The following is a 26240-nucleotide window of genomic DNA, read 5'->3' as shown; positions in this document are numbered from 1 at the left end:
CACAAATTTGTTAGGGCACCTGATTTTTTGGAGGATGGTCTAGAGAGCGCTGCGATTCACTGTGTCGAATGCCTTTCAACATGGAGTAATAATGAGGGCTTGTGCTTTGTTTTCTTTTCCCAGGGTGGAAACCCTCCCCTTGCACTATGAGCTTGAGCTCTGCCACCTTGCTTCCTGTACAGATCTTGGCGAAATCCAGTTGCGCAAGAGGAAGTGGCAGCAGAGGCTCAACGCCGAGATTCAGCAGATTACCTTGCAGTTGATCGTCAATATCTTCCGGTATGTGAGAGAAGATGCCTTTTGTGATGTCCGATTCTGTATAAAGTGCATAAAATATAATACATTTTCTCTCTCTTCTGTACCGAAACTCCATCCCAGCACGTTGAAGGAATAAGTGGTATTTTGAGTCTGATACTTGCAATGAAGTATTAAAATCACCCTCGTTTGTGGATGAAGTGAGGGTGAAAATGTATTGCAAACTACTCAGGTTTGTGAATGGATTTTGCAGATAGTTCTGCAATTTTATGAGCGTCACAAGCTGGCAGAACCACATTTTGCTGAAGGAATAATTGGACAGTGAAGGGACCATATGTTTCTAGCCAAGGGCCTTTTAGGAATTGTTATAAGATGAGTTGTTTTCGGTTACCAGTTGACACTCTGTGTTTTCCTTGCAATTTGGCAGCTGATTTGTGGCACTTCTTTTTCTGCACCGCAGATGCAAAATCCCCGTATCCGTTAATAAACTGAACCATATTGAAATGAATTCATTTCCTCTGCAAGTTTGCACCTCCTCCTGTTCTTCTGTCTCCTACTTCTTTCCCTTTCAACTTGCTGTGATAACAATATGGCAAGCCAAGGTTGTTGACTATGGATATTTTGGGTTGCTGTGAGTTTTCCAGGTTGTATGGCCATGTTCCAGAAGCATTCTCTCCTGACGTTTCACCCACATATGTGGCAGGCATCCTCAGAGGTTGTGAGGTCTGTTGGAAACTAGGCAAGTGGGGTCTGTATATCTGTGGAAAGATGTCCAAGGTGGGAGAAAGAACTTGTGTCTGTTTGAGACAGGTGTGACTGTTGCAATTGGCCACCTTGATTAGCATTACATAACCTTGCAGCTTCAAAGCCTGGCTGCTTCCTTCCTGGGGGAATACTTCGTTGGGAGGTGATTGTTTCCTGTCTGGAATTCCTCTATTTGCTGAGTGTGGTTCTTTATTTACTGTCCTGATTTCCTTCCCCAGGCAGGAAGCAGCCAGACTTTGATGCTGCAAGGCTGTTCAAGTGAGGTTTATATATCTGTGGAACATCCAGGGTGGGAGAAAAAACTCATGTCAGTTTGAGACAGGTGTGACTTTTGTCATTGGCCACCTTGATTAGCATTGAATAGCTTTGCAGCTTCAAAGCCTGGCTGCTTCCTGCCTGGGGGAATCCTTTGTTGGGAGGTGATTGTTTCCTGTCTGGAATTCCCCTATTTGCTGAGCGTTGTTCTTTATTTACTGTCCTGATTTCCTTCCTCAGGCAGGAAGCAGCCAGGCTTTGATGCTGCAAGTCTATACAAGTGCGGTTTATATATCTGTGGAACGTCCAGGGTGGGAGAAAGAACTCTTGTCTGTATGAGACAGGTGTAACTTTTGCCATTGGCCACCTTGATTAGCATTGAATAGCCTTGCAGCTTCAAAGCCTTCCTGCCTGGGGGAATACTTTGTTGGGAGGTGATTGTTTCCTGTCTGGAATTCCCATGCTTTCTGAGCATTGTTCTTTATTTACTGTCCTGATTTCCTTCCCCAGGCAGGAAGCAGCCAGGCTTTGATGCTGCAAGGCTATTCAAGTGAGGTTTATATATCTGTGGAATGTCCAAAGTAGGAGAAAGAACTCTTGTTTGTGAGAGGCAGGTACGAATGTTGCAATTGGCCACCTTGATTAGCATTGAATGGCCTTGCAGCTTCAAAGCCCGGAAAACTGACAGCAACCCAGTGATTCCAGCCATGGAAGCCTTCGACAACTCAATTAAAATTATTTTTCTGACTCAACAGGGAGGTGAAAGACCATTTGAATTACGAGCACAGAGTATTTAACAGTGAAGAATTCATGAAAACAAGACAAGTGGGTGACCAGCCGTTTTACAGGAAGGTAAATAAATCTTCAGAATTTCTTTGAACTATTTTGTCACTTGGATTCCTCACAACAAGAGCTTTCAAAATGAATCTTTTGAGCTTGTTTTGTTGCAGAACGTACTTTAAAAAAAAAGAAACACATTTATTCGTTCATTTCAGTGAAGTCGTGTTTAATCTTATTTTCCTTTTTGATTAGATTATGCTTCTTGGAATTGCTGTTTTCTTTTTCAAACACAGGCAGGCAGCTCAAAAGTTGCAAAACATCTGACTTACATGCACCAGGCCTTTTACAGCACTTGAAAATCTTTAAGCATTTACACCAGTCATGGGCAAACTTTGTCCCTCCCTCCAGGTGTTTTGGACTTCAACTCCCACAATTCCTAACAGCCGGTTAGGAATTGTGGGAGTTGAAGTCCAAAACACCTGGAGAGAGGGACAAAATTCTCTTACTCCTTTTTATTGGATACTCCTGCCACCTAGTGGAGGAAGGCATATTTGAGAAGAAAGAGCCACTAAAATGGCAAAATCGAAAGACCTACCTGTCTGCATAACTATATCATAGCACAGGTATGGGCAAACCAAGGCCCAGAGAATGGATGTGGCCCCTAGGGTTCTTTTCTCAGGCTCTCCTCTCTCTCATCATCCTATCCTCCCTTCTTTCTCTCTTCCCTTCCTCCTTCCCTCCCTCCCTCCCTTCTTTCCTTTCTTTCTTTCTTTCTTTCTTTCTTTCTTTCCTTCCTTCCTTCTTTCTTTCTTTCTTTCTCCCTCCCTCCCTCCCTCCCTCCCTCCCTCTCTCCTTCCTTCCCACTTTCCTCCCTCCCTCCATTCCTCCCTCCTTCTCTCTCCTTCCTTCCTTCCTTCCTTCCTTCCTTCCTTCCCTCCTTCCCTCCCTCCCCTCCCTCCTCCCTCCCTCCCCTCCTTCCTTCCTTTCTTCCGTCCTTCCCTTTTGTCTTTCTTTCCTTCTATCTTTCCTCCTTCCCTCTCTCCTTCCTTCCCTCTTTCCTCCCTCCCTCCATCCCTCCCTCCTTCTCTCTCCTTCCTTCCTTCCTTCCTTCCTTCCCTCCTTCCCTCCTTCCCTCCCTCCTCCCTCCCTCCCTCCCTCCCCTCCTTCCTTCCTTTCTTCCGTCCTTCCCTTTTGCCTTTCATTCTCTCTTTCCTCCCTCCCTCCCTCCCTCCCTCCCTCCCTCTCTCCTTCCTTCCCACTTTCCTCCCTCCCTCCATTCCTCCCTCCTTCTCTCTCCTTCCTTCCTTCCTTCCTTCCTTCCTTCCTTCCTTCCTTCCCTCCTTCCCTCCTTCCCTCCCTCCCCTCCCTCCTCCCTCCCTCCCCTCCTTCCTTCCTTTCTTCCGTCCTTCCCTTTTGTCTTTCTTTCCTTCTATCTTTCCTCCTTCCCTCTCTCCTTCCTTCCCTCTTTCCTCCCTCCCTCCATCCCTCCCTCCTTCTCTCTCCTTCCTTCCTTCCTTCCTTCCTTCCTTCCTTCCTTCCCTCCTTCCCTCCCTCCTCCCTCCCTCCCTCCCCTCCTTCCTTCCTTTCTTCCGTCCTTCCCTTTTGCCTTTCATTCTCTCTTCCCTCCCTCCCTCCTTTTTTCCGTCCGTCCGTCCGTCCGTCCGTCTGTCCTTCCTTCCCTCCCTCCTTCCTTCCTTCCTTCCTTCCTTCCTTCCTTCCTTCCTTCCTTCCTTCCCTTTTGTCTTTCTCTCCTTCTTTCTTTCCTCCCTCCATTCCCTTTCACCCTTCCATTCTTCTCCCCCTCCCTTCTCTCTCCCCCCCCCCGCATTCCAGCCTTCCCTTCCTTCCTTCCCTCTTTCTCCTTCCCCTCCCTCCTTCCCTTCCACCCTTGTCCTTCCTTCCTTTCCTCCCTCCTCCCTTCTTTCCCTTTTGTTTTTCCTCCTTCTCCCTTCCCTCCCTTCATTCTCTTTTCACCTTCACTTCTTTCCTTCCTTCTCTCTTTCTTTCCTCTTTCCATCCTTCCCTTCCTTCCCTCTCTCTTTCTCCTTCGCTCTTTCACACAGTAGCTTTTTACACACAGCAGCCTTCAAACTGGAGCTTCCTCACTGAGGCGTCTCACACCAGGCCTACTCATACTGAGGCCTTCTCACACTGAGACCTTCTCAAATACTGAGACTAAATATTCAGACTAACACCTTGCATACAATGAGGTGAACTAACACTGAGGCTTTCTCATACTGAGGCTTACTAACACATTGAGGCCCTTCTCCCACAGAGACCTCTCATGGACCGAGGGTTACTAAGCTACTAAGCATATTGAGTTGCAGCTTTTGCTGAGTCATTGCATCCATTTGACCCTTTCAGTGCTCGACTCACATTTTTGTAATTAAAAACACCTAGTTAATTTCTGACAATTAATGCTTGTTGTGCCTTGCAGGTATTGGAGACCTATATGTTCCACTCTTTTCTCAAAGCTCGCCTTAACAGGAAGATGGACGCCTTTGCGCGCCTTGAACTTACCACCCAAACTGAAGAAAACAGGTAAATCACTGTTCCTGGTATAGTTTATATTCTTTCCTATATGAGCTCACATGATGATGAGCTTTGTGCAAAAGTGTATACAGTATTCCCTCACTTATCGCGGGTGATCCATTCCAGGACCACCCACGATAAGTGAAAATCCATGAAGTAAGGACGCTCCTCCCACTCAGCAGTGGCCTCGTCCTCCAAGTCTGCTGCTTGCTGACTCGGAGGCCCCTTGGGTGCCATTGATGGCACTATCAGGCTGGACTGAGGCCTCAAACCAGCCTGGCAGTGCCATCAACGGAGCCCAAGGGGCCTCCGAGGCGGCAAGCAGCAGACTCGGCGAAGAGGACGAGGCCGCTGCTGAGTGGGCATAGTGTCCCCACTCAGCTACGGCCTTGTCCTCTTCACCGAGTCTGCTGCTTGCTGCCTCGGAAGCCACTTGGGCAAGATGATGGCTTCCAAGGTGGTGATCAGCAGACTTGGCGAAGAGGACGAGGCTGCTTCCGAGTGAGCGGAGCGTCCCTACTCTGCAGTGGCCTCATCCTCTTCGCCGAATCTTCTGCTCACCGCCTTGGAGGCCCCTTGGACAAGTTGATGGCCTCCGAGGCGGCGAGCAGCAGATTTGGCAAAGAGGACGAGGCCTCTTTGGAGCGTCCCCACTCGGCAATGACCTCATCCTTTTCACTGAGTCTGCTGCTTACTGCCTTGGAGGCCCCTTGGGCAAGATGATGGCTTCCAAGGTGGTGAGCAGCAGACTTGACGAAGAGGAAGAGGCCTCTGCCGAGTGAGCGGAGTGTCCCTACTCAGCAGCGGCCTCATCCTCTTCACTGAGTCTGCTCATGACCGCCCTGGAGGCCCCTTGGACAAGTTGATGGCCTCCGAGGTGGCGAGCAGCGGACTTGGCAAAGAGGACGAGGGGTCTTAGGGGCGTCCCCACTCGGCAACGGCCTCGTCCTTTTTGCTGAGCCTGCTGCTCGCCGCCTTGGAGGCCCCTTGGACAAGTTGATGGTCTCTGAGGCGGCGAGCAGCAAACTTGGCAAAGAGGACGAGGCCTCTTTGGAGCGTCCCCACTCTGCAATGACCTCGTCCTTTTCACCGAGTCTGCTGCTTGCTGCCTTGGAGGCCCCTTGGGCAAGTTGATGACTTCCAAGGTGGTGAGCAGCAGACATGGCGAAGAGGACAAAGCCTCTGCCGAATGAGTGGAGTGTCCCTACTTAGCAGCAGCCTCGTCCTTTTCTCCGAGTTTGCTGCTCGCTGCCTTCGAGGCCCCTTGGGCAAGTTGATGGCTTCCGAGGTGGTGAGCAGCAGTCTTGGCAAAGAGGACAAGGCCTCATTGGAGCGTCCCCACTCGGCAGCGGCCTTGTCCTTTTCGCTGAGTCTTCTGCTTGCTGCTTTGGAGGCCCCTTTGGTGCCGTTGATGGCACTGCCGTCAAAAGAGCCCAAGGGGCCTCCGAGGCGGTGAGTAGCAGACTCAGCGAGGAGGACAAGGCCACTGCCAAGTGGACCGAGACAAGCCCCAGGGTAAGGCCTAGCACCTGGCTCCCCCTCCCCTCCTCCTCCACCTCCTCCCCCCGTGCCCCCCCTGCTTATTGCGGACTTGCGAAACAGCAAGTCCGCAATAAGCGAACCGCAATATCTCGAGGGAACACTGTAGCTATAATGATTGCAGTGAACTACTTCCAAGACATATGAAGAAGAACGACAGGCCTAAAATTAGAATGATATTGCGGAGAATTTCTAGAACAGACACAGGTGAACTTAGGCCCTCCAGGTGTTTTGGACTTCAACTCCCACAATTCCTAACAGCCGGTAGGCTGTTAGGAATTGTGGGAGTTGAAGTCCAAAACACCTGGAGGGCCCAAGGTTTCCCACGCTTGTTCGAGAGAATATAAACTTATTGTGAAATTTAAGCAATGTATATGGGAATTACCAGATGCTGCTGGGATTAAATAATAATCTCTTGATTCCAAACAGAACACATTGTTCATTTATTTGAATCTCCCTTCTGTTAGATTAAGTTCAATGCTTGACAGCCCAAGGAGACTCACTATGGAGAAAATGGTTATCAAAAGGTTTAATCCTCAGTACATGATCAGCAAGCGAATGGGAATGAGTTTGCCGAATCTGCAAGACATCGGTCCCATGAACGGCCCAGCGCGGAATTCTTCCCTTCGACGCGTAAACACTAAGCACGGTAAGTTGGCTCTCGTCATCGACATATCCATCGGTTGTTGATCATCCTAGAAAGAGTCCATTTCTCAACCTGGGGGTCTGGACCACTGGGTGGGGGTTGTGAGTGTTTTTTTAGAGGGGTTGCCAAAGACCATCAGAAAACATATTTTTGATGGTCTTAGAACCCCTTTGGCAGAGAAGGCTGAAGATCTCTCCACCTTCCTTTTTGGAGTTAGTGAACTACAACTTCCAGAATCCAAAAACAGCCTCCCCAAGCTCACCAGTATTCAATGCTGAGCATGTAGGTAGTGTGCCAAGATTGGTGCAGATCCATTGTGGGCTGGGTTCAGAGTGCTCTTTGATTATAGGTGTGCTATAAATCCCAGCAACTACGACTCCTAAATGTCAAGGTCTGTTTTTCCCAAACACCACCAGAGTTCACATTTGGACATATTGAGTATTAATGCCAAGTTTGGTTCAAATCCATCATTGTTTGAGTCCAGAGTGAATTCTGGATGTAGGTGAACTACAACTCCAAAACTCAAGGTCAATGCCCACCAAACCCTTCCAGTATTTTCTCTTGGTCATGGGAGTTCTGTGTGTCAGATTTGGTTCAATTCCATCGTTGGTGGAATTCCGAATGCTCTTTGATTGTTGATAAATTCCAGCAACTACAACCCCCAAATGACAAAGTCACCCCCCCCCCCCCAACCACACAGTATTCAAATTTGGGTGTATCGGGTATTTGTGCCAAATTTGGTCCAGTGAATGTAAATACACTCTGCATATCAGATATTTACATTACGATTCATAACAGTAGTAAATTACAGAGTGAAGACAGAGGGGAGCAGAAGACATTTCCATCTTGTCTTTACTAATAATATAATATAGTATATTGTATATACATATAATATTTATAATATTATAATATAATACAATATAATACTAGTAATAATAATACAATATTATAATTATAATTATATATTTGCATTACATGTAATATTACTAACAATATTACAATATAATGGTATAGTGCAATATAATAATATATAATACTGATATTGTACTATGCTAATAATATAATATATTGTATGAAAATATATATTGTAAGCCGCTCTGAGTCCCCTTTGGGGTGAGAAGGGTGACATATAAATGCTGTGACATATAAATGCTGTAAATTAAGAAATAAATAAATTATGAAGTAGCAGCGAAAATGTTATGGTTGGGGGTCAACACAACATGAGGAACTGTATTAAGGGGAAGGTTGAAAATGTATTATTTTATTTATTTACAGCCTTTATATTCTGCCCTTCTCACCCCAAAGGGGACTCAGGGCAGATCACAGCACACATACATGGCAAACATTCAATACCATTGAACAGACAGGACAGACAACAAATAGAAGTATTATGTTGACATTTTCCCCAACTTCGGTGTCCTGGAGGTTGTGCTTGATTCTGGCCATAAGGCGGTGTTGTTGCTCCATCGTCTATGATGAAGACCCTTGATCACAGACTTCCTCCATCCTTTGATCACTGGCATTTTTCTGGTATTTCCTTTTTGTGGTGCTGTAAAATACCTCCCCACTTAAGCAGTACCTAATTTCTCTACTCGCAACTCACAACTGTTTCCGAACTGCTTTCGAACTGAGTATTTATTTACTTCATTTATATACCGCTTTTCTCCGACCTTGGGCGACTCAGTAAGCTGGGCTCAAGGTTGGGTGTTCACCCCCACCCGGGCTTCGAATGGCCAACCTTTCGATCGGTAAGATCTATTGCTGCTGGTGATTACCAGCTGTGCTAAAGCCCAGCCGTCGGAAAACTACTGATTTAACAAGTTGTCAGTGTAGCAAGCAAAATTCTTCCTCTGTTGGTAAAATGTGCCCTTTTGCATACTGTGAAAGGAGTCTAAGTTGTTATTGAGCAACAACCTGGGTATGTTTTGCAGAACGATAACATTCTCACGCTTTCTCAGAAGAGGAAATATGTGGTAATGCAAGGCTTCCTAAGTTCAGAGAAATGAGAGCAGTCAGTGAGCTTTGGAATATGGCTTGTAAACAACACTTTCTTCTCCTTTTCTAGCTTTGAGGCTGGTTTCGAAACAAGTGAGCACTTTCAAGATCCCAGAAATCCACTTTCCTCTGGTGGGCCAATGTGTCCTGTCTTACTACATTGATTTTATTAACCATCTCAGCAGAGCTATCAACATCGTGTCTCCCGATAACTCTGTCCTTCTCGCGAGATACTTCTACCTTCGGGGATTGATTTGTTTGATGCAAGGAAGGCTTCTCAATGCGCTTTCGGACTTCCAAAACTTGTACAAGACGGATATAAGGATATTCCCTACTGACCTTGTGAGGAAAACAGTGGAAGCCCTTCCCGCTTCTGACCGCTCCCAAGCAGATCAGAAACCAGAGCTGAAGAGACTGATCAGCCTGGTGTTGGACAAGCAAAGAGAAATAACCAAGGCGGACGACCACGTGAAAAACTTTGAGTTGCCCAAAACCCACATGCAACTGGCGGACTTTGTGAAGCGCATTCAGGAATCTGGCATCGTGAAAGACATAGAAACTATACACCGGTTGTTTGATGCATTAACAGTTGGTAAGCAAAATCAGCAGGGAAAATTATTTATGCATGGCTTAAGGACGGGGAGGAAAATGAGACAGAATGAGACATGAGAGAGAGCAGGCTGAGAGGAGATATGATAGCCATGTATAAATATGTGAGAGGAAGGAGGGAGCAAGCTTGTTTTCTGCTTCCCTGGAGACTAGGACGCTGAACAATGGCTTCAAACTACAAGAGAGGAGATTCCATCTGAACATGAGGAAGAACTTCCTGACTGTGAGAGCCGTTCAGCAGTGGAACTCTCTGCCCCGGAGTGTGGTGGAGGCTCCTTCTTTGGAAGCTTTTAAACAGGGGCTGGATGGCCATCTGTCAGGGGTGCTTTGAATGCAATATTCCTGCTTCTTGACAGAATGGGGTTGGACTGGATGGCCCATGAGGTCTCTTCCAACTCTTTGATTCTATGATTCTATGATTCTATGTGGCGACTGTCCCAATCCTCCTCTCTGATACTCCTCTCCCGATCTTTGGGCTGTCCTTCAACAAAATGCCGGGAGGAGGGCGAGACACGCTGTGGTTGAGAGTGCTCCAGAGGACTCTCAGCTGCTGCATGTCTTCCTCCCTCATTCTTTCTGATTGTGAGCTGTTCAGCAGTGGAACTCTCTGCTCCTGAATGTAGTGGAGGCTCCTTTTTTGGAAGCTTTTAAACAGAGACTGCATGGCTATCTGTTGGGGGTGATTTGAATGCAATATTCCTGCTTCTTGGCAGGGGGTTGGACTGGAAGGCCCATGAGGTCTCTTCCAACTCTAGGATTCTATGATTCTATGATGCGGCAGGCCATCACATCCTTATGCCGAGAAGACAGGGAAAATAAGGAGGGCCTGAGGTAAGCTTCAAATGGTCCAGCGCTCGGCAGCCAGGTTGCTAACAGGAGCCGCACTCAGGGAGCATACTACTCCTCTGTTGTGCCAGCTCCACTGGCTACCAGTTTGCTACTGGGCACAATTCAAAGTGCTGGTGTTAGCCTATAAAGCCCTAAACGGTTCTGGCCCTACTTACCTCTCCGAACGCATCTCCTATGAACCGACTAGGACACTAAGATCATCTGGGGAGGCCCTGCTCTCGGTCCCGCCTGCATCACAGGCGCGCTTGGCGGGGACGAGAGACAGGGCCTTCTCAGTGGTGGCCCCTTGGCTGTGGAACGCCCTGCCTGCAGATATCAGATCGGCCCCCTCCCTGCTGGCGTTTCGGAGGAAAGTGAAGACCTGGCTGTTCAAACAAGCATTTGATTAAACAGTGTAATTGAACATAGGAATACGGAATAATGGATGACGAGACTGGATTCTGATTTTACTGTTGAGGCGCTAATGATTTTTATACGGATGTTAATGATTTATGTGATAATTGTTTTTAATTGCCCTATACTTGTTTTGTGATATTTTGTACTGATGTTGTTCACCGCTTTGAGTCGCCTGAGGGCTGAGCAAAGCGGTATAGAAATAAAGTAAGTAAATAAATAAATAAGTGCCCAGGGGGCCACATCTGGCCCTCAGGCCTTATATATTATATTATATTATATTATATTATATTATATTTATTATATTATATTATATTATATTATATTATATTATATTATATTATATTGGTATACCACCCTTCTCAGCCCACAGACGACTGAAGACGGTTTACAGAAGCAACCATTCAATGCCTAACAACACCATAAAACATTTAAAACATTTTAAAAACATTAACATATAGTATAAAACCATAACAAGATCAATAAGTCACCATAAAAACATTTAAAACATATAAAACATTAACTTATAGTATAAAACCACAACAAGATCAATCTATATAAATAAAAATGTAATGTTCGTTTGTGGGATTAACATAACTCAAAAACCACTAGATGAATTGACACCAAATTTGGACACAATACACGTATCAGGCCAACGAGTGACCATCCCTCATAAAAACACTGAAAAGAACAGCAGAAGACTTAAAAAGGCAAAAAAAAAATACATTACAATGCATGTGCAAAATCACATATACACATATATACACACACAAAACACATATACACAGAGTGGGCCACAGCAACGCATGGCAGGGGACGGCTAGTAAGACATAAATCATTTGCATCTCCTAGTTACAACGTTGTCCAATCTCATCATCCAGTTGTTCCATATTCCTATGTCTGTTACACTGCATTTTCAAATGCTTGCTCAAAAAGCTAAGTCTTGACTTTTGTCTGGAATGTTAAAAGGGAGGGGGCTGATCTAATGTCTCTAGGAAGGGCGTTCCATAGCCGAGGGGCCACCACTGACAAGGCCCTGTCTCTTGTCCCCACCAAATGTATTTGTGACGCAGGCTGGATCGAGAGCAGGGCCTCCCCAGACGATCTTAACGTCCTAGATCAGGGGTCCCCAAACTAAGGCCCGTGGGCCACTTCCGGCCCACCAAGGGCACTTATTTGGCCCGCGGAGGAGGAGCGCCCCCACCAGCGCCCCTCCCTTGGCTGGCTCACGCTATCCATCAGGCCCGATGAGCAGCGTGAGCCAGCCAAGGGCAGCTGCTCCGTGTGGTCTACTCTTGTGTAAAGCATCTCGCGAGGTGCTTTACGCGAGAGTAGGCCACGTGGTGCTGCTCCTCCCTTGGAAGGCTCACGCTGCCCATCGGCCCGATGAGCAGCATGAGCCAGCCAAGGGCAGCTGCTCCGCATGGTCTACTCTTGCGTAAAGCACCTCGCAAGGTGCTTTACGCGAGAGTAGACCACACGGTGCTGCTCCTCCCTTGGAGGGCTCACACTATCTGTCAAGCCCGATGGGCAGCGTGAGCCAGCCAAGTGAGGGTGCCCCGGTGCTCCATGCAGTCATGCCGGCCACATGACCTTGGAGGTGTCTATGGACAATGCCGGCTCTTCGACTTAGAAATGCAGATGAGCACCACACCCCAGAGTCGGACACGATTGGACTTCATGATAGAGGAAAACCTTTAACTAGGATAATTGTGGAAGATCCAGGGTGGGAGAAAGAACTCTTGTCTTTTGGAGGTAAGTATGAATATTTCAGTTGGCCACCTTGATTACCATTTCATAGCCTGACAGTTTTTAGGGAGAGGTGATTAGCTGGCCCTGATTGTTTCTTGTCTGGAGTTCCCCTGTGTTTGAGTGTTGTTCTTTATTTACAGTTATACTTTTAAGAGTTTTTTTTTCATACTGGTAGCCAGATTTTGTTCAGACTAGAAATAGGAAGATTTCCCATTCTCTGCTCCTGGAATTGCTGCCTAAAGAGGGCTAGAAAGAACCCCCTCGAAGGGCCCTTCCACACAGCAAAATAAGATATGTGCAATGCGCATAGGAGGTTTTTTTTTATTGATTTTTAAAAAAACTATAGTCTGGCCCTCCAACGGTCTGAGGGACAGTGAACTGGCCCCCGGTTTAAAACGTTTGAGGACCCCTGTCCTAAATGGTTCATAACAGGAGATGCGTTTGGACAGGTAAGTTGGGCCTTAGTTTGCCCATGCCTGGTTTAACCTCGTCTTCACCAACCGATGAGCCTTAAGTTGGACCATTTTCCCTTTTCTCTTCTTCTGGTGTGACCATGAGGAATGGTTTCCATTGTCTATGAAACTTTGATTGGTGTGGTGAATATTTAGTAAAATGTAAAGATTTCCCCTGACATTAAGTTTAGTCGTGTCCAACTCTGTGGGATGGTGCTCATCTCCATTTCTAAGCCGAAGAGCTGGCGTTGTCCATAGACACCTCCAAGGTCATGTGGCCAGCATGACTGCATGGAACGCCCTTACCTTTCCACTGGAATGGTACCTACTGATCTACTCATATTTGCATGTTTTCGAACTGCTAGGTTGGCAGAAGCTGGGTCTAACAGTGGGAGCTCAACCTGCTCCCTAGATTCGAACCGCCAACCTTTTGGTCAGCAAGTTCAGCAGCTCAGTGATTTAACCTGCTGCACAACATTTACCCACAGTTTGAATTGTCTGTTTTCTCTGTCCTTGTCTTGGTTGCAGTACACGCTTTGATGAGTCAATACTATAAACATAAGCTTCCAAATTTTTCCTGTCACTATGGAAACATAAGGTTCATTGCAATTTGATCTTGCTACACCAGCCTGTGGTTTGGAAGGATGCCTAGGTTTTCCCAGTGTTATGTGTGACCATCCTTGCACAATGCAAAATAGTGTGAGGATTAAAGCAATAGTTATTGTAAATTTATTTTAACCATACCTAAAATAGATAATAGTAGCAGTTAAATTAATAATATTGAAATACTAACCAGGCTCAGCATTGCTTAGCTTCCGAGATCAGATGAGATTGGGCTTGTTTAGGGTGGCATGGCCATAGGCGAATTGATAATATTGATTAATTATTAGATATTTACAGCAAATAGAGAATTTTTATTGGTGGTTCTGCTATTGTAGAACCTATTGTGCTTAATTGCAACTAGTTTTGATTTATCCATGCAGTATCATCTAAAGGTTGTGTTACTTTGTGGGAGAAATGTATCATTATAATGCTGCACTCCAGCTTTTTGATTTTTTTGTCTTTCTGATTGCTTTCCAGTTTCTCCATTGGGATCCAATTCTGTACCATTTAATTTCACCTTATTTATTTCAGTGTACAATAAGCACAACACTGAATTACAAAGCCATTTTTAGCAGTCAAGGAAAAGCAATGGGAAGATTCTGAAATTCATGAGAAAATGAATTTCTTGCTGGAATTCCAACCCAGCCAGAGAGCCAACAGCAGGCTGAGGCAATTTTGGGCTGGGTGAAGCAATTCTAAATCCAAACTTTGGTACCTTTAGAATTGGTGAACTGGGACCTAGGAATTTCATTTTGGAGCAGCTCCCGCTGGCTTCCATACATTGAAAATCACTTAGGCCAGGCCTAACCTTGGCCTAACTTGGGGCTTGCACAAGAGCTGTGTCTCTGGGCTGAGCAATACCACACTTTCTGAATTCTGAATTCCTTCCTTCCTTCCTTCTTTCTTTCCTTTCTTCTTTCCTCCCTCCCTTCTTTCGCTTTCTTTCCTTCTTTCCTTCTTTCCTTCCTTCCCCCCCTCCCTCCCTCCATCTTTCTTTTCCTTCTTTCGTCCCTCCCTCCCTTCTTTCACTCTTCTTTTTTCTTTTCTTTTCTTTCTTTCCTTTTTTCCTTCTTTTCTCTCTCTCTCTCCTTCCTTCCTTCCTCCTTTCCTTTCTTCTTTCCTCCCTCCCTCCCTTCTTTCACTTTCTTTTCTTCCTTCCTTCTTTCCTTCCTTCCCTCTTTCTTTTCCTTCTTCCCTCCCTTCTTTCACTCTTTTCTTTCCTTTCCTTTTTCCCTTCTTTCCTCTCTCTCCTTCCTTCCTTCCTTCCTTCCTTCCTTCCTTCCTTCCTTCCTTCCTTCCTTCCTTCCTCCCCCTTACTTCTTTCGCTCTTTCTTTTCTTTCTTTCCTTTTTCCTTCTTTCCTCCCTCCTTCCTTTCATCTTTCCTTTGTTATTTCCTTCCTTCTTTCCTCCCTCCCTTCCTTTGCATTCTTTTGCTTTCTTTTCTTTCGTTCCTTTTTTCCTTCCTTCCTCCTTCCTTCCCTCCGTCCCTCCTTCTTTCTTTTTCTTCTTTCCTCCCTCCCTCCCTTCTTGCACTCTTTTCTTTTCTTTCTTTGCTTTTCCTTCTTCTTCCCTTCCTTCCTTCCTTCCTTTCTTCTTTACCTTCTTTCCTCCCTCCCTTCTTTCGCTCTTTCTTTCCTTCCTTTTTTCTTCTTTACTTCCTTCCTTTTCCCCTCCCTCCTTCCTTCTTTCTTTTCCTTCCTTCTTTCTTTCCTTTTTTCCTTTACTTTACTTTCTTTCCTTTTTTTTCTCCCTCCTTCCCTCTCTTCTTCTTTCCTTCCTTTCTTCCTATCTTCCTTCCTTCCTTCCTTTCTCCCTTCTCAATCTCTGGCTGTGATTTACATTATTTGTTTTTGATATTCGGGAATTTAATTAATATTTCTGGCCATGCTTGGCTTCCAGAGTTAACACTTGACAGCCTTCCCTCCTGGAGTCCTGCGGCTCTTTAACCTACAAGTTGTGCAGAAATGTTAACACAAAATGCGATTCTTTAATTTGAAGGGCAACAGAAGCAGATAGATCCAGAAACGTTTAAAGACTTTTACAACTACTGGAAGGAAACAGAAGCAGAGGCGCAGGACGTCAACCTCCCCCCTGCCGTCATAGAACACTTAGACAAAAACGAGTGTGTCTACAAGCTATCAAGCTCCGTGAAAACAAACAAAGGAGTTGGGAAAATAGCCATGACGCAGAAGCGCTTGTTCCTTTTGACCGAAGGAGGCCGGCCTGGCTATGAAGACATCACTACTTTTAGGGATATAGAGGTGCGTGGGGCAGAAATAACACCATTTTGAATATTATATGCTAACAGGTTTCAGACCCATGTTTGTTTTGTAAACTTTTAGAAATAGATATGTCTGCAATTTGGAGCTATTTATTTATCGTATCAGGAGCGACGCAAGAATACAATTGTAATGTATTTTAAAAAGCACAAAGTTTGCAAACTTGGTATTCTATTAAATATCCTGTGACCAGTAGCTGGCCACTTGGAGTGCCTCTGGTGTTACTATAAGGAGGTCCTCCATTGTGCATGTGGCAGAGCTCAGGCTGCATTGTAGTAGGTGGTCTGTGGTTTGCTCTTCTCCACACTTGCATGTCGTGGACTCCATTTTGCAGCCCCATTTCATAAGATTGGCTCTGCATCTCGTGGTGTCAGAGCGTAGTCTGTTCAGTGCCCTCCAAGTTGTCCAGTCTTCTGTGTGTCCAGTAGCGAATCTCTCATTTGGTATCAGCCATAGGTGAAGATTCTGGGTTTCAGCCTGCCACTTTTGGACTCTTGCTTGCTGAGGTGTTCCTGCAAGTATCTCTGTAGATCTTAGGAAGCTTTTTCTTGATTTAAGGCACTGGTGTGCTGGCTGATACCTGAATAGGGGGTGGGCCGGAGATTTATTTATCGTGTCAGGAGCAACCAGACAGTTGTATTACATTTTTAACAAAGCAAACATACAAACAGACAAAACACAATGTTTGCAAGCTTGGTAGTTGATTAAATGTCCTTTGACCAGTATCTGGCCACTTGGAGTGCATCTGGTGTTACTATAAAAAGGTCCTCCATGGTGCATGTGGCAGGGCTCAGGCTGCATTGCAGCAGGTGGTCTGTGGTTTGCTCTTCTCCACACTCGCATGTCGTGGATTCCACTTTGTAGCCCCATTTCTTAAGGTTGGCTCTGCATCTGGTGGTGCCAGAGCGCAGTCTGTTCAGTGCCTTCCAAGTCACTCAGTTTTCTGTGTGCCCAGGGGACACACAGATTGATTGAGGTTCTGGGTTTGAGCCTGCCACTTTTGGACTCTCGCTTGCTGAGAGATCTCAGAGTGGGTGCTAGAAACAATATCATACGAAAGCTGACTGGCACAACCTGTAGATCTGTCTCTGTAGATCTCAGAAAACTGTGTAAGCCGCATCGAATCCTTCGGGAGATGCTAGCGGGGTACAAATAAAGTTTAATAATAATAATAATAATAATAATAATAATTTCTTGATTTAAGTCATTGAAGTGCTGGCTGATTCCAAAACAAGGGATGGGCTGGAGATGTCACTGCCTTGGTCCTTTCCTTATTGGCTACTACTTCCCAGCAGATGTCATTGGCTGCTACTTTACATCATGTAAACAGTGTAATTTCTCCAGTGGTGCAGGGAACAGACATTCTGTGATAATGCAACATGTCTTATGAAGAGCCACATTCACTGTTTTAACATGGTGAGATGTGTTCCACACTGGGCATGCATACTCAGCAGCAGAGTAGCAAAGTGCAAAGGCAGATGTCTTCACTGTGTCTGGTTGTGATCCCCAGGTTGTGCCAGTCAGTTTTCGTATGATATTATTTCTAGCACCCACTTTTTGTTTGAAATTCAAGCAGTGCTTCTTGTAGGTCAGAGAACAGAATTTGGAGCCGATAGAAGTAATTCTTGGAAACTTTTTTGGCATCGATTTTTAAGTCATTACATTTCATTGCTTGTTAATTGTAATATAAACTTCTTGAGTAGTTTTGGTAACTTTTTCAGCCCTTGGAACAGCGATGGAAGTCTCTGCTATCGCATTCTGGGATTCTCGCTCAAACAAAGGCTCGGGGTCTGCTTCCACTCTGTCTTCAAAGGAAAACTGATCCATGAATACGATCACATGACGTACATGAAAAAGCCCTTTCTTCCCTCTCCTGATCCAGACAAAAGCAAATCTTTGTGAGGAGGTTAGACTCCAGGGGAGTTTTTCAAAACACAGAACAACAAATACAGTACAAGAGGGTAACAAGAAGGGCAGTGTTCGACCCTCGTATCACTTTCCAATCCTTGTTTTCTCTCTCTTTCCACCCGGTCAGGAAGTAAAGAGTACGACAGTTGCTTTCCTTCTGCTCCGAATCCCAACTTTGAAGATAAAGTCCACGTCCAGAAAAGAAGTGTTTGAAGCCAATCTGAAATCGGAGTGTGATCTTTGGCATCTGATGGTGAAAGAGATGTGGGCTGGGAAGAAGATGGCAGACGACCACAAGGTCTGGCACTTTGTTTTGCTGTCTTTGTCCCTGTTCTGAAAATTTCACTGTACTTTCTGTCCCTGTGAGGATTGGATTTTGGAAAATTTGGCTTGTTGTGTCCACAAGGATTGGTATATGTTTATGTATCGTGTCAGGAGCAAGCCAAACAGTTGTATTGCATTTTTAAACAAACAAACAAACAAAAACACAAAGTTTGCAAGCTTGGTAGCTGATTAAATGTCCTTTGACCAGTAGCTGGCCACTTGGGGTGTCTCTGGTGTTGCCGCAAGAAGGTCCTCCATTGTGCATGTGGCAGGGCTCAGGTTGCATTGCAGCAGGTGGTCTGTAGTTTGCTCTTCTTCACACTCACATGTCATGGATTCCACTTTGTGGCCCCATTTCTGAAGGTTGGCTCTGCATCTCGTGGTGCCAGAGTGCAGTCTGTTCAATGCCTTCCAAGTTGCCCAGTTTTCTGTGTGCCCATTTGGTATCAGCCATTGATTGAGGTTCTGGGTTTGAGCCTGCCACTTTTGGACTCTCGCTTGCTGGGTTGTTCCAGCGAGTGTCTCTGTAGATCTTAGAAAACTATTTCTTGATTTAAGTCGTTGATGTGCTGGCTGATACCCAAACAAGGGATGAGCTGGAGATGTCACTGCCTTGGTCCTTTCACTATTGGCTGCTACTTCCCAGCGGATGTCAGGTGGTGCAATACCGGCTAAACCAGTGGTTCTCAACCTTCCTAATGCCGCGACCCCTTAATACAGTTCCTCATGTTGTGGTGACCCCCAACCATAACCCTAACATTATGAATCATCATGTAAATAATGATCTTCAGGATGTATTTTCATTCATTGGAGCAAATTTGGCACAAATACCCGGTATACCCAAATTTGAATACTGGTGGAGTTGGCGGGGGGATTGATTTTGTCATTTGGGAGTTGTAGTTGCTGGGATTTATAGTTAACATGTAAACAAAGAGCATTCCGAACCCCTCCAACAATGGAATTGAACCAAAGTTGTCACAGAAAACTTAGATGACCAACAGAAAATACTGGAAGGGTTTGGTGGGCATTGACCTTGAGTTTGGGAGTTGTAGTTCGCCTACATCCAGAGAGCACTGTGGGCTCAAAAAATGATGGATCTGGACCAAACTTGGCACGGATACCCAATATGCCCAAATGTGAACACTGATGGGCTTTGGGGAAAATAGACTTTGACATTTGGAAGTTGTACTTGCTGGGATTTATAGTTCACCTACAATCAAGCAGCATTCTGAACCCCACCAATGATAGAACTGGACCAAACTTCCCACACAGAACCTCCATGACCAACAGAAAATACTGTGTTTTCTGAAGGTCTTTGGCGACCCCTCTGACACCCCTTCACAACCCCCCCAGGGGTCCCGACCCCCAGGTTGAGAAACACTGGAATTTCTTCAGTAGTGTAGGACGCAGCACCCCGTGATAATGCGGCAAGGATTGGTGATAAAGTTTCAGTGGAAACCCCTTTCCCCATAATAATAACTCTTCCAGGACTGAATTTCCTTTCTGAGTGGTAGATGCCTCTGACTTCCTGTTGCCTCACTCATGTTCTTAACTGTGAGTCAGTTGTTTGTAACTCGAGGATTGCCTGTACATCATTGTGCTTTCCACTCCTGTAAGCCTAACATAACTTGTATGTTATATTATGCTTACAGGAGTGGGAAACACAATGATAAATATAGCACTGCTCACTTGCTTTTCTTGTTCCTTCTCCAGGACCCTCAGTACATTCAACAAGCACTGACCAATGTTCTCCTAATGGATGCAGTGGTGGGCGCATTGCAGTCGTCCAAGATCATTTATGCTGCTTCCAAACTATCTTATTTTGACAAGATGAAGTATGAAGGTGAGCTGGATTGAATACTCCCTCCTAAAGCTATTGTCCTGTAAGAATATTATCTACAGCTTTGCTTGTCACCCATTATGCAGACTGTCGAGTCTGAGTATTGTGACCTACATTCGGTTTGTAGTTCCACCTAGCGTAGACCTGCTCGGTCAGTCATTGCATGGTGATTTAATACATATGTAAACTAGTCTTGTGTATTTGTATAGGATCGATATCCATTTCCGATTGCTTAATTTGTATGGCCCCATTTTCGTTTTTGAGTGGCACCGAAAATGGCACCTTTCCAAATGAGTTTTTTTGTCCCACATCCGAAAATAAAAAGAATATTTTTTGTCTTATTGGCAGCAATGGGCAGGTGATCCTATACCAGTGATGGGCAACCTTTTGAGCTTGGTGTGTCAAAATTCGTCAAAAAAACCAAGCGTAACCCGGGTGGGGTGTCACTTTGAGGAACCCCCCCCCCCATATTTATAGTTTATAGTTTAAATAACTAAAATGTATAATTGTAATATATCAACTGTATTTAATAAGCTAAAAACTAATTATTTAACTTACCTGCTTAGTGTAAATTAAGATGGCTGTTGCTATTTCTGCTTGTGGGAAATGGCATCCATAGCACAGGCCCTCGCCTTCCTCTCACTTATCTCAGTAATGATGGTCCCAGAACTAGATGCTCCGGCACAGTGTCTACACTACACTACAGCAAATGTTTCATCCTCGGCTACTGCACTTGGCTTTGCAGGAGCCGAGGATGAAACGTCCTTCTCGGCATGCAGCCCTATACTTCTCTGCATGTGGCCGCGTGTCATTGAAAATGGCTATGCGTGTCAGTGCTGACACGCGTGTCATAGGTTCACCATCACGGTCCTATACAAATGCTTTCCTTCCCCATAGTTTTAGGGCTGCTGCTGTTTTCCCCTTCGGTTGGGAAACCTACCTTGTGCCTCTGCTGCTGAAGTCTCTTCATCAGAGATCCTTGGTGCAGGGCTGGCAGTTTGCTGGGGCTTGCCATCCACCACTCAGCAACCGTGCAGGTCCAGAAAGGCCCTGGCAGATTTGTGTGCGTGGGCCTGCCAGGGCCTGCAACTGAGCACTGAGTAAGCAGCACTCCTTACTCGGTGCTCAGCTGCAGCCCCGTGTGTGTATACCCAACATGTGTGGGCCTGCACAATTGAGGAGCAGTGGAGGGCAAGCCCCAGCAACTGGTAAGGAGTGCTCTTTACTCGGCACTCGGCTGCAGACCCTGGCAGGCCTGTGCATATAGGCCCAAAGCATGCAGGCCTGCACAATTGCCGAACAGTGGGTGGCAAGCGCCAGCAACCAGCAAGTCGCCAGCCTTGCACCAAGGATCTCTGATGAAGAGACCTCAGTGCAATCCCTCTTTTCTCTATAACTATGATGCTGAAAAGCAGGGTTGGAGTCGGTACCCACTCCTGCCTACCTTTCGTATCAAGTTTATTTTCTTTCCGGGAAGGGGTCTTCCGTATTGTGCCATCCGAATGGACGGGACGGAACGAAACAGAAACACGAATTAAACAGATGATACAGATACCGGACTCATGATTAATGTAAACCCATTGATTCGACAGGTCTTTTCTAGTTTGAGTACTAATACGATTCAGTTCTACATTGCACCTTGCAGCTCCTAAACTAGTGGTGAAAGAGGAAGATGGTGGTGATCTTTATTTCTGTGTCTTCCTTTCTTACTCATGATGATTACTTGTCTACTTTGCTTCAGTGCCTATGATGGTTCCCAAAACAACAGCGGAAACCCTGAAGCACAAGATCAACCCGTCAGCTGGCGAGACATTCCCACAGGCAGTGGAAGTCTTGCTTTATACGCCAGGTATGAAATACTGGGTCTTACTTTTACTTACTTACTTAGGCGATCTCTCGTTATCTGAGTAGGATTGTCTTCCAAGATCAGTGTACTGGCGGTGGGTACGTAGGTGACGGTGGAGCCCTATTTTTGACCTGCATGTTCTCCCGCAGTGAGGGCATCGGTTTCCAGGTGGAAGGCGGTCCGGTCGGGGTTGGCTTGATGCGCCTTCCTCTTGGCACATTTCTCTCTTTCACCCTCTATTTGTGCCTCCTCAAATTCTGCAGCACTGCTGGTCACAGCTGACCTCCAGCTGGAGCGCTCAAGGGCCAGAGCTTCCAAGTTCTAGGTGTCTATGCCAGAGTTTTTAAGGTTGGCTTTGAGCCCATCTTTCAATCTCATTTCCTGCCCAACAACATTCCGTTGTCTGTTCTTGAGCTCAGAGTAGAGCAGCTGCTTTGTGAAATGGTGGTCAGGCATTCAGACAACATGGCCGGTCCAGCAGAGTTGATGGTGGAGGACCATCGCTTCAATGCTGGTAGTCTTTGCTTCTTCCAGCACGTTGACATTTGTCCGCTTGTCTTCCCAAGAGATTTGCAGGATTTTCCGGAGGCAGCACTGATGGAATCATTCTAGGAGTTGCATGTGACGTCTGTAGACTGTCCACGTCTCGCAGGCGTATAGCAGGGTTGGGAGGACAATAGTTTTATAAACAAGCCCCTTGGTCTCCCTACAGATGTCCTGGTCCTCAAACACTCTCTGTTTCATTCGGAAAAATGCTGTACTTGCAGAGCTCTGGCAGTGTTGTATTTCAGTGTCAATGTTGACTTTTGTGGAGAGGTGGCTGCCAAGGGAGCAGAAAGGGTCAACATTTTCTAATGTTACCCCATTAAGCTGTATTTCTGGCATTGGAGAGGGATTGGCTGGTGACTGCTGGAAGAGCACTTTGGTTTTCTCGATGTTCAATAACAGGCTGACCTCGTATGGTTCTGTGAAAGTGTTTAGAGTGGCTTTTAGGTCTTCTTCTGAATGTGCACAGATGACATTGTCATCTGCATACTGGAGTTCTATAACAGATGTTGTTGTAACCTTGGTTTTGGCTTTCAGTCTGCTGAGGTTGAATAGCTTGCCATCTGTCTGATAGATGATTTCCATTCCTATCAACAAGGTGAAGTATCATAGCGATGAAGTTGGAGAATAAAGTTGGGGCAATAACACATCCCTGTTTGACACCTGATTCCACCTTAAATGGGTCACTTTGGGAGCCATTGCTGTCCAAGACATATCATCATGGAGGAGCCGCAGGATGTTCCCAAATTTGTTAGGGCACCCAGTTTTTTGGAGGATGGTCCAGAGAGCGCTGCGATGAATCGAATGCCTTTGCAAGGTCGATGAATGCCATGTACTGTGGTTGATTTTGTTCCCTGCCTTTTTCTTGTAGCTGTCGTTCAGTGAAGATCATGTCCGCTGGGGCGGAAGTCATTCTGGGATTCTAGGAGGGTGTTTTCTGAGTGGGGCAGAAGGTGGTTTGCAAGGATTCTTGCGAGGATACTGGGTCACCAGGGAGCAGAAACCAGATGAGGCTGAAAGCAGGGGCACCTGGTTGTGTCAAGTGTAGGTTGGGCAAGTGTAGGGGGCAAGGTTGATGGCAAGATATGTCGTCACAATCATCCAGTGAGCTTCTGGACACAACAGAAGCACAGCAAACTCTCAGTTAACTAGAACTCAAGCAACTATAACTCTCAAGCAACCAGGAAAAAAAGAAATATTTGTGTTGCATCCCAGATCAAGAAACGAGACCATAAGATTAAATCCACCGCACTGGACTGTAGGAAAAACAATCCTTGTTTATTGATGAAAAATTGGTTACAAAAGAAAGGTAAATGCAAAGTCAAAAAGCCACAGAAAAAACACAGCAGTCAGTAGAATCTCTGAACTTGAGCAAAATTCCAAAAGCCACAATACAAGAACCAGGAACCTGTTAGCCTCTCGCTAACCATGAACTTGAAAACTAGAAGCCTCTGGGATTACCGGCCATGGAACACAGGAATTGTGCCAAGGCACAGCCACAGTCCCAAACGTTGCTTCATCTAAAGAGACACCCGGCAGGAGGCCCCTTAAACCAAATAAGATATTCTTTGAAACGCCCCTTGACTTTGAAGCCTGGGCCTGTCTCTCCTCTAAACGATTTGACCTTCGTAGAAACTGTGAAACATTTCTGTCTCTAACTATCTGTTCTCTTTGGTCCTCATTAAAAAACCCAGGTGGAGAGATATCACGGCTAGCTTCCAAAACATTTTCCTCCAGCTGTTGAGTTTCACTTTCCTCGCCGCTGACCTCTGCATCATCAACAGATTCCACACTGTCAGGGAGAGCTTGCTCAGTTGGAAAAACTATCAGAGAACCCGGTTCACACAGATCAGGATCAGGCTGAACCCCAACAAATTGTTCAAATTAAGAATCTGTTTTTATAATACAGTAAAACAGTGTCATAGTAAAATAAGTTCTTGATATTGCCTAACTATTATTTGTTGATTATGAAGTGGTCCAAGCATTTTTATGTTCAAGGAATAACATTTGTAGTCTCACTTTTGAGATATCAAAACACTCCTGCTGTTCGTGATGCAATCCCTTTGATTTGCAAACCGTGTTTATGCACTTTTTTGGCCATTATATGTCTTATTGATGGTTATAAATGCATTTCTTTCTCCTTTCAATACGTTGCTTAGGAGAGCTTGATCCAGCGGAAAGGCATGGAGATGCTCACCCAAAATTATGGTGTGCTTTAAGCGATGGAAAAGTGGTTGTGTTTGATGCGTCTACATGGTCCATACAGCACTGCTTTAAAGTGGGGAGCTCTAAGCTGGTAAGGAGGGTTTACTACTTTATGTGGCAGCGTATAAAGCTTATTTCAACTCTTGATTCTCTGAACATTAGTTAACTCAGGCCTGGACAACCTTGGGCCCTCCAGGTGTTTTGGACTTCAACTCCCACAATTCCTAACAGCCGGTAGTTGAAGTCCAAAACACCTGGAGGGCCCAAGGTTGTCCAGGCCTGATCTAGATGCTAGGTTGGGATTCTATGGCTTTCTGTATCACACTCGTTGATTGTTACCTTTTCCCCTTTATATACACACAGAAATGTATGGTCATGGCAGAACAAAGTCAAGTGTGGATTGGTTCTCAAGATTCCATCATTTACTTAATCAATACCCACAGCATGTCTTGTAATAAGCAGCTGAATGACCATCGTTCTGAAGTTGTGGATATCATTGTGGAGAACAGAGACAACATGTCCAGGTCAGTCACATGCAGCGTGGTTATATGCTTTGTTTACTGTCAAAGACTACCTGCCTTTGTACCTTGAGCAAGAGTTTACATCAAATTTTGCTCAATATATTATCATAGCCTTCACCAAAGGTTGCTCTGGGTCAGGTTTGCAAAATTTGGCACTAGTAGGGTATTAAAATTAAATAGGTAAGCCTCTTGGGGCCACAAATAGGTTTTTAGCATATCACTTAAAAAAAACAACACCTTTACAAGTATGGTATAATTATTGATTAATTAGGATTGTTGTTCTGTCCCCTCAAGTCGCTTGAGACTTAGGGTGACCCTATCACAGAGTTTTCTCAAGATTTTTTCAAAGGGGTTTGCCTTTGTTTTCCTCCGAGGCTGAGAAAGTGTGACTTGCTTAAAGCTACCCAGTGGATTTGTAGCCATAGTCTGAGGTTCAAAGCATACCACACTTTCTGAATTCCTCCCTTCCTTCTTTCCTTTATCTCTCCTCCCTCCCTCCCTCCCTTCCTCCCTTTTCCTTTCTTTCTTTCTTCCCTCCCTTCTTCCTTCCTTCTTTCCTACCCTCCCTCCCTCCTTCCTTCCTTCCTTCCTTCCTTCCTTCCTTTCCTCCCTCCCTCCCATCCATCCATCCATCCATCCATCCATCTATCCATCTCTTCCTTCCTTTCTTTTCCTTCCTTCCTTCCTTCCTTCCTTCCTTCCTTCCTTCCTTTCTTTCTTTCTTTCTTTCCTCCCTTCTTCCTTCCTTCCTTCCCTCCCTCCTTCCTTCCTTCCTTTCCTCCCTCCCTTCCTTCCTTCCATCCATCTCTTCCTTCCTTCCCGCCTTCCTTCCCTCCCTCCCTTCTTCCTTCCTTCCTTCCTTCCCTCTTCCCTTCCTCCCTCCCTCCCTCCATCCATCCATCCACCCATCTCTTCCTTCCCTCCTTCCTCTCTCCCTCCTTCCCTTCCCTCCTTCCCTCTTTCCTTCCTTCCTTCCTTTTTTCCTTCCTTCCTTCCCTCCCTCCCTCCCTCCCTCTTTCCTTCCTTCCTTTCTTCTTTCCTTCCCTCCCTTCCTCTTTCCTTCCTTGCTTCCTTCCATCTCTTCCTTTGTTCCTTCGTTTGTTCCCTCCCTCCCCGCTTCCTTCCTTCCTTCCTTCCTTCCTTCCTTCCTTCCTTCCTCCCCTTCCTCCCCTTCCCTCCCTCCCTCTCTTCTTTCCTTGGGGCCGTGGTTAGCACAGCAAGTTAAACTGCCAGATACAGAAAATTTTGCCGACCAGAAGGTTGGCAGTTCAAAGCCGTGGGTCGGGGTGAGCTTCCTCTGTCAGCCCTAGCTTCTGCTTACCCAGTGTTTTGAAAACAGCAACGT

General features: G+C 45.7%; 1 protein-coding gene across 1 annotated transcript in view; it reads left to right on the top strand.

The window, feature by feature from the left end:
• Window positions 1–26240, top strand: part of DENND3 (DENN domain containing 3) — a 68138-nt gene that overhangs the window by 34888 nt on the left and 7010 nt on the right. The window contains exons 9-19 of the mRNA XM_067467259.1: window positions 124–279; window positions 2031–2127; window positions 4493–4596; window positions 6594–6775; window positions 8838–9359; window positions 15425–15687; window positions 17741–17911; window positions 19651–19780; window positions 21519–21626; window positions 24329–24465; window positions 24738–24898. Of these exons, the coding sequence (XP_067323360.1) occupies window positions 124–279; window positions 2031–2127; window positions 4493–4596; window positions 6594–6775; window positions 8838–9359; window positions 15425–15687; window positions 17741–17911; window positions 19651–19780; window positions 21519–21626; window positions 24329–24465; window positions 24738–24898 (2031 nt within the window). The remainder of the gene's footprint in view (window positions 1–123; window positions 280–2030; window positions 2128–4492; window positions 4597–6593; window positions 6776–8837; window positions 9360–15424; window positions 15688–17740; window positions 17912–19650; window positions 19781–21518; window positions 21627–24328; window positions 24466–24737; window positions 24899–26240) is intronic.

Source organism: Anolis sagrei, chromosome 4 (genome assembly GCF_037176765.1).
Source record: "Anolis sagrei isolate rAnoSag1 chromosome 4, rAnoSag1.mat, whole genome shotgun sequence".
NCBI classification, from domain to species: domain Eukaryota; kingdom Metazoa; phylum Chordata; class Lepidosauria; order Squamata; family Dactyloidae; genus Anolis; species Anolis sagrei.
This window is presented reverse-complemented; position numbering and strand designations above follow the sequence as displayed.